At 39.3% G+C, this 12,212-nt stretch overlaps 1 protein-coding gene across 2 annotated transcripts in view; it reads left to right on the forward strand.

Annotated features, from left to right (window-relative positions):
- The window catches only part of PELI2 (pellino E3 ubiquitin protein ligase family member 2), an 81,702-nt gene that overhangs the window by 22,097 nt on the left and 47,393 nt on the right, over positions 1-12,212 (forward strand). For both annotated transcript variants that reach the window (XM_063333201.1, XM_063333202.1), the window contains exon 2: positions 4,525-4,654. In XM_063333201.1, coding sequence (XP_063189271.1) covers positions 4,525-4,654 — 130 coding nt within the window. The remainder of the gene's footprint in view (positions 1-4,524; positions 4,655-12,212) is intronic.

A 12,212-nucleotide genomic window follows, 5' to 3' on the forward strand; every position in this document is an offset into this window, starting at 1 on the left:
CTGTTCAAAGCTGAGTCTGTGAAGCAGGGTAGCATCTAAAAATGACAGCATGTGCAGTAGAACTGTTAGCAGTAGGTGAGGAAAATAAATCAAAGTTACTTTTTTTGTCCAGTGGAAATACTCCCTATGAAAGTTTAACTTGTTCAGATTGTAGTCTTTTAGGAGGGAGTTTGCGTAAGTATGGGGAAGTATTAAAGTTTGCATTCTCATAGCATTGTTAAAAAAAATAATCAGCTACATGCAGCAGCTTCTGTGTCTGGTAGCTCATAGATACTCCCCTTAATTTTGAGGATGACTTCCCTGAATTGAAGTCTAACTTTTCAAGGTGCAGATCAAGATTTTTAGAGCTCTTGTTCTGCATAACAGAGGTCTTGTTCACTCTTTGCCACTGGCTAAGCCTGATTCTTTTTAAAAACAAAACAAAACAAACCAAAAAAGCTTGTGCAACGAGCCCTCCCACAAATGGTTCAAAACTTGATGATGATCTCTGAAGTAGTCAAATATATTCCTACAAGACTTGTAGAAAAGGAACTCGCCACAGTGTTCGGACTGTGGGAGAGAGCGTGTGTGGTCTTGTTCTCCAGACAGCCATGAATCCATGCAGAGAAGAGGCTTTCATTACATATCCCAACCATGGGAAAAACTTAATTGGAGTTTGCATTTCATTATATACCAAAGTCCTCGACTGTTTGATGTAAATCTGTAGGAAACTTGCTTTGATAATTATGGTGCCCATAGCCTATGCCAGCACCACTCCCTTATTTGCAAGGAATAGTGCTATCAACAGAGATAATTATCCCACGAGGTTTCATAATGCTAGTTGTCCCAGTATTGCTGTCGCTGAGAAGCATTTGAAAAAAGTATAGGGCTGCTTTTATCACAGGCATTGGTCTGATATTTTGGAACATCTGGAGAACTTCAGAAGTGCCCCTTAAGTCTGCGTGTGAGCAGGATGGTCTCAGAAATGGTCATTCTGTCTCTGTGAAATATAATTTCTCCTAGTTTTTATTAGCTGAGAGCAATGTTTGTTCTAGGCTTTTTGGTGGGATGGAGGGTTCCAGCTTCAGGTTGTCTTTGGTATTGCTGGCCATCTTGTGAAGCAAGAAGTTGCCATGCTTATGTGCTGGTCCCTGAGGTGCATCAGGCTTCTGGAGCTATTGGAAGAGCGCAGGAAGAAAGGAAATGGGATGATGCTTGTGGAGAGGGGTTGTGAGAGGATTCAAGAAGGAGCCTCTGTTCTGTTCGTGAAGCTCCTGTTGGCTCTGGGGAAGCTTGGAATCTCCCAGTGTTCCGTGATGGGGAATTTGTGGCCTTAGTTCTTGTCCCTCCTCTTCCTGTGCAGTTCTGTCCTGCTCCTGCCTGGGAGGAGGCAATTTTGGCTCATCCAGGCACTGCTCAATAGAAGAGTTGAGGAAAAACGAAGAATAGGAGAGGGCTGCTTCTCTCGCTATAGGTCCTTGTGCCTGTGCTTAGAAAAGCTGACTTGGCAAGGTGTGGGTGGCCATGCCTATATTCCTGCTGAATGCTGAAAACCACCATGTCCTGTGGGACAGCTCAATTAGGAAAGACAGGGACTTGCCAAGAAGTAAACGTGGGTCTGCTGCCTCAAGAGATATCTTAGTTGTACACTTTATTGGGCAAAGATGCTGGGTGAGTGGGTGGGTGCAGGTCCTGTTGCGGCTGACAAGATCCGATGACATTAATATCAGTTCATTTGCTAAGTCGATTGTTTAGGTAGTGGCAAGGAAAGGTGTGGCCCAAGTGCCATGGGGAGGGTTGGCTTGTGGTGAGCAAGTTGAGGGTCCTGGCTGAGAAAAAAATGAAGGTGTCTGCTAGCTGTGGAGGGGAAAGAGGCAAGTTTTCTGATATTCAGATTTTTTCCTGTAAAGCACGTACATATACCTAGTAATTGTCCTAGCTCTTTTTACCAGTGTCAGATCAAAACAAAACTTGCAGGTCTATAATTAAAACATAACAAATCGTAAAACTACCACTCAATTTCTCCTGCCTTTTTGTGCAAATGAAATTTAGAAATTGGCACAAAGAAAACCTTCATGAAAACTTGTCAGTGCTAATAAAGATGAATGAGTTGAACTTTCACTTTGCTTGTATTTCCTTCCTATTTAAAGTTTCTAAAAGGCCTTTTAACCTTGAGAGGCTTCTTTCTTTTTTTAAAAGATAATTAAGCCTTTTCCAGTTACAACTGTTTTGTGAACATGAGAAAAACCAGACAAAATAACCCCACTAGCCTGGTTTTAACTTCCAGTGGGCCTACTTAAATTCAGTACTGCTTAACAGTTACACAAATACAAAAAAAAATTGATTACAGAATATAAAACAAGTGATGATACTAGTTACATGTTATTTTTGAAGTGGTATTGCTTTCTCAGGTTTTCGGACAAAAATACAAGAATGCTGTCTTCAGGCAAGTTAAAACTTGCTGGCATGTTCACGGTAATATAGTGTCTCTGAAAGAATGTAGATTTATCTAGGCAGATTCAAGCTGGAGAATAAAATAATTCCTATTTTAAGGGCTAGTATTTAAGTTGACTTTGGATTATATTGATATATCTTTCTAGGAATTGGCCTCTTATGATGAGGGTATGCTGTGTTAACTGAGTACTGCTCTTCTCTTGTGTAGGGTTAATAACAAGTTTCCAAGATACGAGTAGGCCTGGCATGAAATAATAGTGATTTACTCTTGTTTTTCTGCTGTGTCGGGGAATCTCTTAATATTTCAGAGAGATACAGTAGTCTTTCCTATGAAGATGGGAGTGAGGGAACAAGCTTAATTGTAGCCCAGCTGAAAAGCTCACAACTTACTATGTGTCCTTGAGATCATCTGTTAAATGTATATTTAAAAAAGTCTGCTTTTATGTTCTAGAGTACTTTAATTTGAGATTATTTCAATCTTAAATTCGCTCTTGTTTGTGCTCACAAACATTCAGCAGTCCTGCAGTTCAGATCGATCACTGGTACTTAGACATTGTACATGTGAAGTTTTAAACTACTTTCCTGTATGATGCCAGGCGATCCTTGCCTGAATGAAGCAGTCAGCCTTCTGCAGGGCAGTGCTCCAGAACCTTAACAATGAGACCACTTGCTTTCATCCACTACTGATTTCTCATTTGTTTGCAAAAGGATACAAGCCTCTCCAAGTGCATTCTCTTGTTACACAAACTAGTTAGTTACATATACAGAATATAATGATAAGAAAAAGGAAAAAAAATGGTTCTGGGTTACTTACATTGCTTTTGCTAGTCAGCGGTTGTCACAGAACTGCTCTTGCAGCCTGACCAGTGAGTGACTATTAGCCATCTGCAGATAGTGTGGTGGATGTAGAGCCGAACTGCTTCTAAGTGTATCTCTAAGCAGATAACGAGTTCTTCTAACTTTTTTTTTAAACCTCTTCTGCTTTGCAGGAAGTTAGTCACCTTTAAATCTTCCTCTTCTTTTCAGATTCTTTTTCTGACTGCGATACTAGCTTTTAATCATAAAGACTGCAGGAGAGGGATATATGTGATCAGTACAGAATAGACCTCACCAGTAAGACAACTGAGATTTATGAGTGGAATAATAGTTGTAGTTCTTCAGGCAAAAGTCTGAAATGTCTGAAGAGCAGGAATGGAAAAGGCATCTATGCAGTAAAGCCCTGAGAGTTTTTCATAGAGCAGTTGAGAGTTATCAAGAATGTTACAGGTGACCGTGCTGTGAAGAGAAGCATCTACTTGTCCTAAATCTTCGGGGTGGGGTGGTGGTGAACTCAATGCTTATGTGTTGCAAAGAAATTTCCAGTTGATTTCTTCCCTGTGGAAGAAGCACGTCCCCTTGAGGCTTAAGTCTTCTCTGAATAATTAATCCATTGGGTCTCTGTCCTCAGAGAGAGAGAGATGAAAACTGTTGAAGGCTACTATGTTACACCTGAAAAAGGAAGTCATTAGCAAGTCTTCAGACACATTCACATAAATTAAAAACACTTGCATCCTCTTTCCTTAATAATAGATGAAGCCTTTAGGATTAGAGTTTAAAATAAAAAGGAAAAAAACAACTAAAAAAAAAACCCTACGTGAGTAAAATTCCCTTTTACTTAGTTTGACTTGCCCCTAAATGACTCTTTTTCCAGATCGCCCCCATTCTTCCTCTTGTCTTCTCCATTCCTGCATGAGATGTGGGGAAGGGAATACTAGGGTAATGACACTTTAAAACTCCCCATGTGCTGAAATTGCAGAGAAGACTTATGATTTGTTCTCCCAATTCCTTTAATTCTAGACCTGAAGTATTTTCCTGTGGCTGAACAGTATTTTATTTCTAGTTGATAACCGTGTTAATGATGAATAAATTTTTAACCATTGGTAGGGAAAGAATGTTTGGATGCTCATAGTTCAGGAAATAAAACTTAACACGGTTGTGTACTTTCTTTGGTTTTGACTTTGCATTTGATTATATGTGACCAAATTGCTGCTCTCCTTTTCTGTATTCCAGATTGGTGGTCTCTTATGCCAAACTCTTCTTGTTTAATTCTAGGTATAATGGATCCCTCCCTAATGGTGACAGAGGACGCAGGAAAAGCAGATTTGCCCTTTACAAGCGACCTAAGGCAAATGGAGTTAAGCCCAGCACTGTTCATGTGATTTCTACTCCTCAAGCATCGAAGGTATGTGGCAGTGGGGCAAATCCTGTTTTTTTCGAATGATCCTGGGTGGAGAACAACTCTCGTATTACTGTTGACGTACCTTGCTACCAGTTCATTCTGTGGTAGTCAGATGTATTTGTTTTAACAAGTCTGCAGTGGATTTTCTTTCTAGGTGTGTATATCTTTAATGCACTTACCTGTTTAAAATAGTGTTTAACCTCAGGTATGAGATAATCTGACCTTTGTGTCCCTGTTCAGACAGCTGACTTTGTCAATGCTGACGGTTTTATCTGAGCCATAAAGTAGTCACATAATACAAATACAAGAAGTATTTTCATTTTTTTCTCACTGGAGTGTAAGATCGGTATGTCTCCCTTCAGAAGGATAACTGACATGGTATAAAAAACTTAATGATCCCTCTGGGCCTTTCATTTTTGTTGCTATAATGATATTGTATATGTTTTCACTTGAAGTCTACTGTAGGTGAAGGATGAAAAGCAGCGAAGTAAATATATTAACATAGTAATATATTAATGTATAGAACTGCGTGTGTTAAAGTTCTGGTGGTGGAACATAATTCAAGCTGAAAAAAAAAAATCATCCTATTTCTTCTCTCAAACCCTTTTTCCTAGAAGCAAAAAGTGATGAGAGTTCTGGCCAAACTGGAGGGGGAGTTCTGTGTTGACACTCACAAAAGTGGGTGATTTGTAGGAGCTGTACATCACTTTTATCAAAAAATATATTTTGAGGCAGGGAACGAACATACACCATTCTCAGAAACATGTTGTCTAATTTAGACAAAGATAAGACTATTGTTTATTAAATAGTACAGGATTATGTTTTCTTTTATGATACAGTACACTGTATATACCTAAACTTATCAAAATATACAATATCAGAGCTTGTTTGGTTTTTTAAAGATTGTATAGGGCCTGCTTAATGCAGATAAACATGTAGTCTTTTGGGTTAAAAGTTTCTGTAAATATTTTTCAGTGTTCATATTCTCAAAATGAAAGTATTGGTGAGTTAAGTCTTCCTGATGAAATCAGCCTTCAAAACAGAAGGTCTGTAGTATATGTTTGTGTGTTGGTAACAGGTCTGTTGATAAAATGTAACAAATGGAGGGGGGGAAAAAAAAAAGGAAAGTGTTTTCCATAGCTGATGGAAATATACACGTGTTCTTACTGGATAATCTTAAGCATTGGACTGCAGATAGTATTTCGGCATTTGAGTTGCAAAATATTTAAACACCTGGCAGACACCGCAAGGTATCTGGTTAATGTTCATCTGCATTGTTATTGTAGTGCAGATAAAATACATGTGCTGTACAAATTAGTGCCTATATAGAGATAGCATAGGGTCTGAGACGTTAAAGCCCCTCCTTTAAGGATTTGAATTCAGGTAGACGTGTCAGGTTGAATGTATTCTTTTGCACTTTCTCTAAACCCTTATAAAAGAGCTTTTGTGTATTTATAGTGTTGTCTGGGGCAAGACTGGTGGACATGTGCCACAACAGTGGTGTAGTGGATTTCAGTTAGTGCCCTTTCAATGCACAGAAAGGATGTTTGCGTTTTAACATGCTTTCATAGGCTTTTCTGACATCTTAAACAGCAGAGCCTAAATGTGTTTTACTAGGAATGGCTTCTGCATACGACTTCTGCAGATGGTTCCAGAAACACTGACTAATAGAGGAAAAGAGTGAGCTGCTTTGTTCTTAGAAAATAATGTGCAACTTGACCTTGAAAGTTTTGTTCTGCTCTCGGTCTTTCAGTCTAACCCTTATTTAAGGAAGATAAAACAGTGGGAGCTTGTGCTGCACAGGATATTAACAAGTTTCCTCCCTTAACATCCTTCCTTCTAACTTTTCGTATCCAGTTCTCTGCTTTCCTTTGCTTGTCTGTCACTGTGTAAACTGGATCTTTGAGTAGAAAGAAACATGTTACTTTTCAGAGTACTGACGTTTTTTGGGTGATGGATTTAGCAGAGGTGGGTAAAGCACTGACTGTCTCCATTTGTTTTGTCTCTGCTGTGGCACGGATGCTTGAATAAGGTACATAGCTGGTTTTGTGCTAATTCCATTAATGCAGCAGCTCAAGAACTGTAACTGTCACCAATTTTCAGTTAGGATCTATTGCAGTTTTCAGGCTGACACACTGAGAGGATGCTTGTCATGTTCCATTGTCCCTGCTATGCAGGTGTCAAGGACAGCTGGAATAGCAATGGTTTCAGTAGTAAATTTAGCTGAGCTAATTGCATATGAATCAGTGCCTTTTGTTTTTTCCATTGAAGTGCTTGTTTTTTGACACTCTGCCTTCTGGAGGTGCTGAAGAAAATTTAGAACTGTTTGGCCTTTCTTTGGGTATATGGGTATATTTTGTGGGGGGGAAGCACTGCATGGGGTAATAAGTCTCAAGTTTTTTCAGAGTATTGTTAATATATGCATGCATCTCCAACATTATGCACTTGACTTTAAAACCTATTTTATTAACTCTGTGCTTAGGCACCATTCAGGGAATTTTCTAGGGTCCCCTATTTTACAAAACTGCGTCTGTTTGAGACAGACACTTTCCAGCATTTTCAAAATTGGTGTTACCGTATTAAACAGATGATAAAGGAAGCTTTAACTCTTATGCTGTCTTTTTTTTTTTTCTGGTTACATGTCTGCGGTGTGTGTGAGACTGTTCATTAACTGCGTATGAACCTTATTCAAGATTTTAGTAATGCCCTTTGCTAGGCTAGAGAGTTCTTTTTCAAAATCAAGTCACAGGAGAGGCCATTCCTTGTATTGACTTGAGTCTCGTGGTGAAGAGGAAGACTGTCATCAGTCAGGATCATATGATCTGTGAAAACTTTCCCCTGACTACCAAACTCTTAGGTGTAAGTTCGCTACTAGCCCATCATGACATAGCTAGGATTGCTGATTTTTATTTTCAAGCTATTAGAGCTATTTAAAAATCCCAAAAGTTAGTTGTAATGTTTATTTTGTTTGGTTGAGTTGTCTTAACTGTAGCTTTCATGCGCAATAGGTAATGCTATGGAACTCAAGTCTAGGTCTGCTAGTGTCTGAGATGATTACAAGGTTTACTTATGCAGAAATTTTCCAGTGAGTGCTGAACTTCAACTGAGAGGGGAATGTAAGTTTTCAGAATAATTACCTGGAAATGATGGGATGCTAACCTGGAGTTTACTAGGTTTTTGGGGGGTATATGGGAGGCTTTTTATGTTTTTTTCGTATTTTGGAGGTTTGTGGGGATTTTTTGGTCTGGGATATACATGTCTGACAGGGGAAGAGGTATCTGTAACTGAAAAAAACAGCTTAATATCTCTGCAGCATAATATTTGAGGACAGTATGTCTTTCTTACAGATCATAAGTAGGTGAATAATACACCTTGTCTAAATAAAACTGTGTGATCCCAATTTCTGCCAAGCAAAGACGGTCATCTTCCTGTACACACCCAATCTATGGGTTGAGTGGGCTGTTAGGTTAACACTTCCCCAATGCAAACACAGGTGGATCTTCATTCCTGTTTCGTCCCCTTCATAGTCATCACTAACTCATTGTTGAAGATTGTTAGTTGGAGTTTTTAATTTTGTGGAACCATGGGAGAGAACTCCCCCAGTATCATATGAGGGGTACTGGCAGCTGGTGTTAACAATGAGGTTACTGGTGGTACTGAACACTCAAGTCATGTAATCCCCCATGACTCTAGGTATGTATGCATTTAGACTCTTCCTTGGTTTCTAGTGTTTTGGAATTACTTCCATGGGTGTGGAAGTTAGAAAAATGAAAAAGGAGCTTCATGTACATTTGAGTTACTGGAAGTATGGCATTAGGAAGCATGAATTGTTGACATTAGTCCTTCAGGATTCCCTGGGATTACTCTGGAAGCATGAATGAATTCTATTGTAGCAGCATGTGTGGTATTTGAGGCCTTCCGAAGTATTGAGTCAGTGGGCAAGAGAATATAATTAGCAAGCACTAGAAGTACTCATTTCTAACAAGTGAATGTTGTACTTTGATACCTAAGAGCTTGTATTCTTAATTCTGACTTCATAGAAGATTGTAAATGTCTTTTGAATTGCTGCAGAGTACAAAACAAACCCACCTTTAATACCTTTTTAGGGTGATATATCTTGGTATTTATTTTGTCTGCCTTTCTTGGGATCAAAGTTTTCCTTTGGTAACCTGTGGTAGATAAAGACAACCTATTTTCTCGTCTATGAAATTACTATTTCAAGCTGATGGGGGAAGATCTTCCCAACTTCAAGTCTAATTACCTGCCGAGCTGGCTTCTGCTTTATGCTGTCACAACAGCAGCTTGTATAGTCACTGGCTGGATTCCTGCAGCTCACATCAAGTTTCATGCTGCTACTGGAGAAGAACAAAATACAGCCATATGAATAATTATTAGATCGGGGAGAGAGATGCAATTTGTGTTTTGAGTGATGAGATAAAATGAACGTATAGGATTCTTGTGATTAGTTATCTACTGTAGATACTGCATCTGCTTTGACATACTTGATGAATTTTGAGTAAAAGGACCAGAAGTCCTTTTGGCACTGACAGCTTTTTAGTGTTCATTCTGGATGAGAGCTGTAGAGCTCAGCGGCTGTCAGGAGGCAACTGTGTCTGTCAGTGGCTTTTCTCTTTCCTATTGGGCTTATTTATGGTATAATCAGTTCATGGAGCACTAATTTGTTCTGAAGTAACTTAATCACATAGGTATCTTGAGAGCCCTGAGTTGTGCAGAGGCAGCTTTTTCTTGGCATATTGGACTGAGCCTGCTTGAATAATAGCTTCCTTGGTGTAGAGTGTCCTTTTCTTCCATTAAATGTGCATCATCTTAACACGCTAAGTCCCTGTCCCCTTTCCCTTGCAAATAATAGGGAATGGTTAGACAAAAGAAAATGGTTAGACCAGTTTCATTACTGGGGCTTAATAAATAACAACTGTTACTTGGTTTGAAGCTCTGCTTCCTGAGCTTTTGTGACCTATTGAGCAGAATGCATGTCAAAGGTTTTGGAAAATCGCTTTACAGTGTTTTCTAACAAAATCCAGATGTTTGGTAAAGGAAGGGGAATTAAAAATTGCTGAGGACTACAACAGTTATTTTTTTATGACTTAACATTGTTTTTCGTTTTCATGCTTTCCCTTCAGAGGGTAGACAAAAGATCAAAAAATGCTTTCCTTGTAAACTGTGTTTAAACTACATCTGCTATAAATCAAGAGCAGATTCTACTTGAATTTGGGTGCCCTTTGAAAGCAGGGGAAGGTGCAGTGATCACCAGGGCTAGTATTAACAAACTCATGAGTGCTGGGTTTCCCCATACACCTTCACTTCCTGCAGGGACCCAAGCTGTGTAACCCACCACTGTGCAATATCTATCAGTTTGCAACTTCCTGTTACCAAAGCATATCCTTGAAATCTTATCAGTAACTAGTGTTGAAAGGCCTTATGTGTATTTTCACAAATAATGAGGATTTTATCCTTGAATGTATCAAGCATGAGTTAAAGAAAAAGAACTCCTAATCAAAGGAGGCAAGTATTGTATCATTCTCGAGGAGGCGCATCGAGCACAAGGACCTTGAGGATGGTATTAATCGACACATTTTGAGAAATTTAACCAACTTGGCAGGAAAGTTTTTAGTGTCCTAAGCTGAACTACCTTCCTTATAATACTAAAAATCACACTCATAGGTCAAGACGACCCTTGCCCAGGTGAAGAACCTTCCCCTGAGCATGTGTGGTTGGATTACACCAGCTTGGTGGTGTAATTGTATGTAAATTACTAACCAATCAAACATAGGTAGGAGGTACTAATATTGTAATGATGTTGTAAAATGTGTATAAAAATTGTGTGGAGAGTTCTTATGGGGGTGCTTGATTTGTGGAAACCACCAAGCACCTAGCCTTGCCTGCAACTCTGAAATAAATAATCAATGTCTTGTCCTGGCGTGTGAAACTGGCTATTGCACACTGGGTAACGGATACAACTTTTCAGGCAACATTCCTTTACCCTGTCAGAAATAACCTGGAGGAGTTAAGTCTTTTGGAAATGGAGAGCTAGGGGAAGGCTGTAGTGTAAGGTCACATGCTGCAAACCTTTGCTGTCTATCAGGGAATGTCCTGAATTGTTTGTGCCACTAGAAAAGCTGCAGGTAGGATTTGTACTGCAGACAGCAGAGCCACTCATTTCACTGAAAAGTAACAATTTCACTACTTTAGCTTCAAGTAGCATGACTTGTTTAAAATGGTCTTGTTCCAATTTGACTGGTTTCTGCATGTTTCCCCACTATTGCTCAGGAATTAGAGTAGAAATTTTGGACCACCTACTGCAGTGGTGCAGCTCTGTTCTGTCCTGTTACACGTTTACTCTGTTTGGACTCTTAATTGGCTGGAATGGATCTGGTCTTAGAAGTGCATGTCTCCTGAGAGCTGGGCTGGTCTGAGCTTCCTAAAAGTTAGAAGAAAACCCGAAACTTTCACGTTAACTTTGAACTGCAAAGCCCCTGTAGAGAGAGACAGTTGGATTCTAGCCTGTATAGAATGTAGTTTTATAGAACATATGACAGAGAGCCTGTCCTTGACTAAGACTTGGGCCGCAGAGCTGAAGACACATGTTCTGGCACTGTTGAAGAGGCATAAGGCAGTGTGCATCTTATTCTTATGTTACCCTTTTTCAGTGAAATTGAAGGTTGCTGGAGTATTTGTTGCTAACATCATGTATATAGGTTGTTTCATGCTCAAAATAAAAATGTGGTGACAAGGGGAACATACAGCTAATGGTGTATGTGCTTTTCCTATTGTTTCAAACTGTAGTGTCCAAACAAAATTGTCTTAAATGGATGGAATGTTGTGTTTTGGAAAAATCAGGTAGCATATACTCAGTCACAGCAGTGTGTAACAGCTTTTCTGGAACAGAGGAGTTGGAACTGCATCAAAGAGTAGATGAGACTCCTATGCTCTAAGGCTTTGTTGAGGGGGGCAATTATTTTGAAAACAGCGATTCAAGCTTCGTGGGCCAGCAGTAACTTTTCAAAGAAACAAACAGCTGCTATTCCTGTTTTACAAATTAGAAAATACTTATTTTCCAGAGTTCTTTGAGACTTTGTTGATGGAAAGAACAAAATCTAAATATTTCTCTTTCTGGGAGTCTTTTATGACTACATCTGTAAAATGAGTATTTTTATCTCTTCACTAAATGAAATACTAGAGGGGTGACTGATTTGTCAGACTACAAGACTCCTCTTTCCACTGTTTGTAGGTCTCTTGTCTGAAACCTGTTTATGCTTTTAGTTGCAGGACTACTTTGTTTTGGGATCCTGCTGTCTTGCTCCTTCTTAACACCAAAGACCTCACAAAGTTTTCTAGGAGAAAACAGGGAGTAGTCCATCAGGATAATCTCTTTTGAAGGGATGTATCCCCAGCAAAGTGCTTATGGTGATACTTCATTCACTGAATGCTCCAAGCTCTTGAGCTCTGCGTGCAGATATTTTTTGTTATCTGTGTTTGGCGGCTATAAGAGCAATTCAGAATTATTTAGTACTAGGGGTTTGCTTCTGCAAGATCATTATCT

Source organism: Chroicocephalus ridibundus, chromosome 4 (assembly GCF_963924245.1).
Source record: "Chroicocephalus ridibundus chromosome 4, bChrRid1.1, whole genome shotgun sequence".
Lineage (NCBI taxonomy): Eukaryota > Metazoa > Chordata > Aves > Charadriiformes > Laridae > Chroicocephalus > Chroicocephalus ridibundus.